The sequence below is a fragment of the Diospyros lotus genome, chromosome 1 (genome assembly GCF_014633365.1).
Source record: "Diospyros lotus cultivar Yz01 chromosome 1, ASM1463336v1, whole genome shotgun sequence".
NCBI classification, from domain to species: Eukaryota; Viridiplantae; Streptophyta; class Magnoliopsida; order Ericales; family Ebenaceae; genus Diospyros; species Diospyros lotus.
Window position 1 is genome coordinate 47,253,480 of NC_068338.1, and position 2,709 is coordinate 47,256,188.

A 2,709-nucleotide genomic window follows, 5' to 3' on the forward strand; every position below is an offset into this window, starting at 1 on the left:
CCCTCTCTCTCTCTCTCTTAATTTCTTCTCTCCCATTGCCATTTGCCTTTGTGCTGCTCCCAGAATTAATTAAGCCACCATGGTATATCTGGTTTCTCTACTTTTCCTTTTTATTAATTTATTTGTTTTCTCAGCTGGCCGGGGTTCATGAAATTAAACAATGAAAATTGTGAAAACAAAACCATTCTCATTCTGTGTAACGATAATTTCTGGAACGAACGAGATTTTCTTCTCCTGTTGTTTCTTAAACTTTGAGTAATTTCAACACAATGTTTTAGAAAGAAATTAAGAAAACGTACTATTAATAATTCTTCCATAAAAAATGTATATATCATGATCAAAATATATAATACTGCCACCATACATACAAATATATATATATATTTATATTTGTCTATTCTATTGTGCGTGGTAGGCGAATTCGGCGTCCGGAATGGCGGTTGAAGACGACTGTAAACTGAAGTTCTTGGAGCTAAAGGCGAAGAGGAACTACCGCTTCATCATCTTCAGGATCGAGGGCCAACAGGTGGTGGTGGAAAAGCTCGGCAGCCCGGAGGAAAGTTACGAAGACTTCACCGCCTCCCTCCCCGCCGACGAGTGCCGCTACGCCGTCTTCGACTTCGACTTCACCACGGACGAGAATTGCCAGAAGAGCAAGATCTTCTTCATCGCCTGGTACATATATACCACGTAACCATGCCTAGCTAGCTACTTTATTATAATTATTATGTTATATATATATATAATAATAATAATTTGAAGTTTTGATGAGAATGATTAATAAATATTAATATATATATAATTATATAATGTCAGGTCTCCTGATACCTCAAAGGTGAGGATGAAGATGGTGTATGCGAGTTCCAAGGACAGATTCAAGAGGGAGCTTGACGGCATACAGGTTGAGCTGCAGGCAACAGACCCCAGTGAAATGAGCATGGACATTGTAAAAGCTCGAGCGATGATCTGATCAATTACCAAACCCATTATTATATATTAATTTATTATTTCTCTTCCCCTGTTAATTAATTCCTTGTCAAATTTTACATTTGTGGCCGCCCTTCCTTTTGTTAATTTCCCTGCTATTGTACTCATCAACCATGCACACGTAGGCTAGTAATTTAATTAATTAATATATATATATATTAATGTCCTGTATTATTATCATTATTATATATCTTGTGTCGTACGTGTTTGTTTGTCGTCCTAATTTCTTTCTCATTAATCCCAATTATATAACTTCTCACTCTTAATCATGTACTGGGCTAACTTCTCATTCTTTATGTACCCTATTAAGGACTAATATTGTTTGAGATGAGCATCCCTGCTCGAGAGACGAGACCTTGGAGGATCTCTCTTCAGGGTTTCCTGAGCTTCCCCATTAAGGACTACCATAAGTAACATTAGAGACCTTCAAGACTTTTTAGCCTCTTGGAATCAAATAATATAGTTGAAAATTAGGTTACTTCTTAAAAACTACTAAATTTTACTAAAGTGTATCAATTTCATAATAAATAAATACCTTTTGAGTTTGCAAAACTGCACATTTTCGCACACAAAATAGACCTTAGTTGGTATCAATCTGTGCCAGCATTTTCAAAACAATTAGAAACTATTCTCTTGGTATTTTAATTTTTAGTTTTAAATTTTAAATTTATTTTTAATTTTGTATTTTAAGTATTTTTTTTAAATTTATTTTTAATTTTATATTTTAAGTATTTATTTTAAAATTACTGAAAATGTATTTTTTTATCTATAGTATTTTCTTTAAATATGTTTATTGGGGCCTCTCACCCCTCGATCTCACAATTTCTACAAGAGAGACAAATCTTATTCTGATCCATAATGGTTGTGTAGGGAGTGGATTTGAATCTGGGAACGAGGGCATCCACCACACCTTGTTGACCACTAAAGCAACTTCAAGGGATAATTAAATAAATATATTTTTACTATTTTGAAAAATTAAAAATTGAAAACAATCTATAAACAACAAAGAGAACAAAATCTAAGTTCTCTTTTCTGTTTCAGTTTTCAGTTTTTAATTTTGTATTTTAAATATTTATTTTGAAAATTTTGAAAACACATTTTTTTTATCATTTTAAAAAATTATTTCTTAAGACAGAAAATTAGAAAATGCGTTATTTTTGGAATTTAAAAAAATTATTTTATAATATTTTTTTCAATGAATTTAATTATTAAATAATAAAATTAACCATTTTTAATAAAATTCTAATATTAAAATAAAATAAAAAAATTTAATTAATAAATTAGTGACATCTAGCGATAATTTATATTAAATATTATTATACATAAAATGTGTTATACACTTACTAATATATTGTATGTTATTCTATATTTTTAATTATTATATAGATATACTACATTTTTAAATAAATATATATTTATTTATTTTCAAAATTTAAGAATAAATTTTTCTTCTCTTTTTCCTTTTTTTTTTTTTTTTTATTCTTCTATTCTCTCCGGTACACTACATCTTCTCCGTCGCTAACGACCATCTCCAATCGAAGATTCATAGGATCAAAGCCTACCATTAGAAACACCAAACCAAGAGAGTCAACATACACAAAAATGGATAAAATTTAATTGCTGAATTTTCATAGATCTAATTTTTAATTTTCAACAAAACTTAAAAAATTCACTATTAGTTGCCACCAGCTAATGTGGACGGTGGTTTTCGACGATTAGAGG

At 30.2% G+C, this 2,709-nt stretch overlaps 1 protein-coding gene across 1 annotated transcript; it reads left to right on the forward strand.

Moving 5' to 3' along the window:
* The first annotated feature begins 421 nt into the window (after window positions 1-421).
* Window positions 422-970, forward strand: LOC127810052 (actin-depolymerizing factor 7). The gene is made up of 2 exons (XM_052349272.1): window positions 422-675; window positions 817-970. The coding sequence occupies exons 1-2, from the start codon at window positions 434-436 to the stop codon at window positions 968-970; spliced, it is 396 nt and encodes a 131-aa protein (XP_052205232.1). The 5' UTR covers window positions 422-433.
* Window positions 971-2,709: the final 1,739 nt, after the last annotated feature.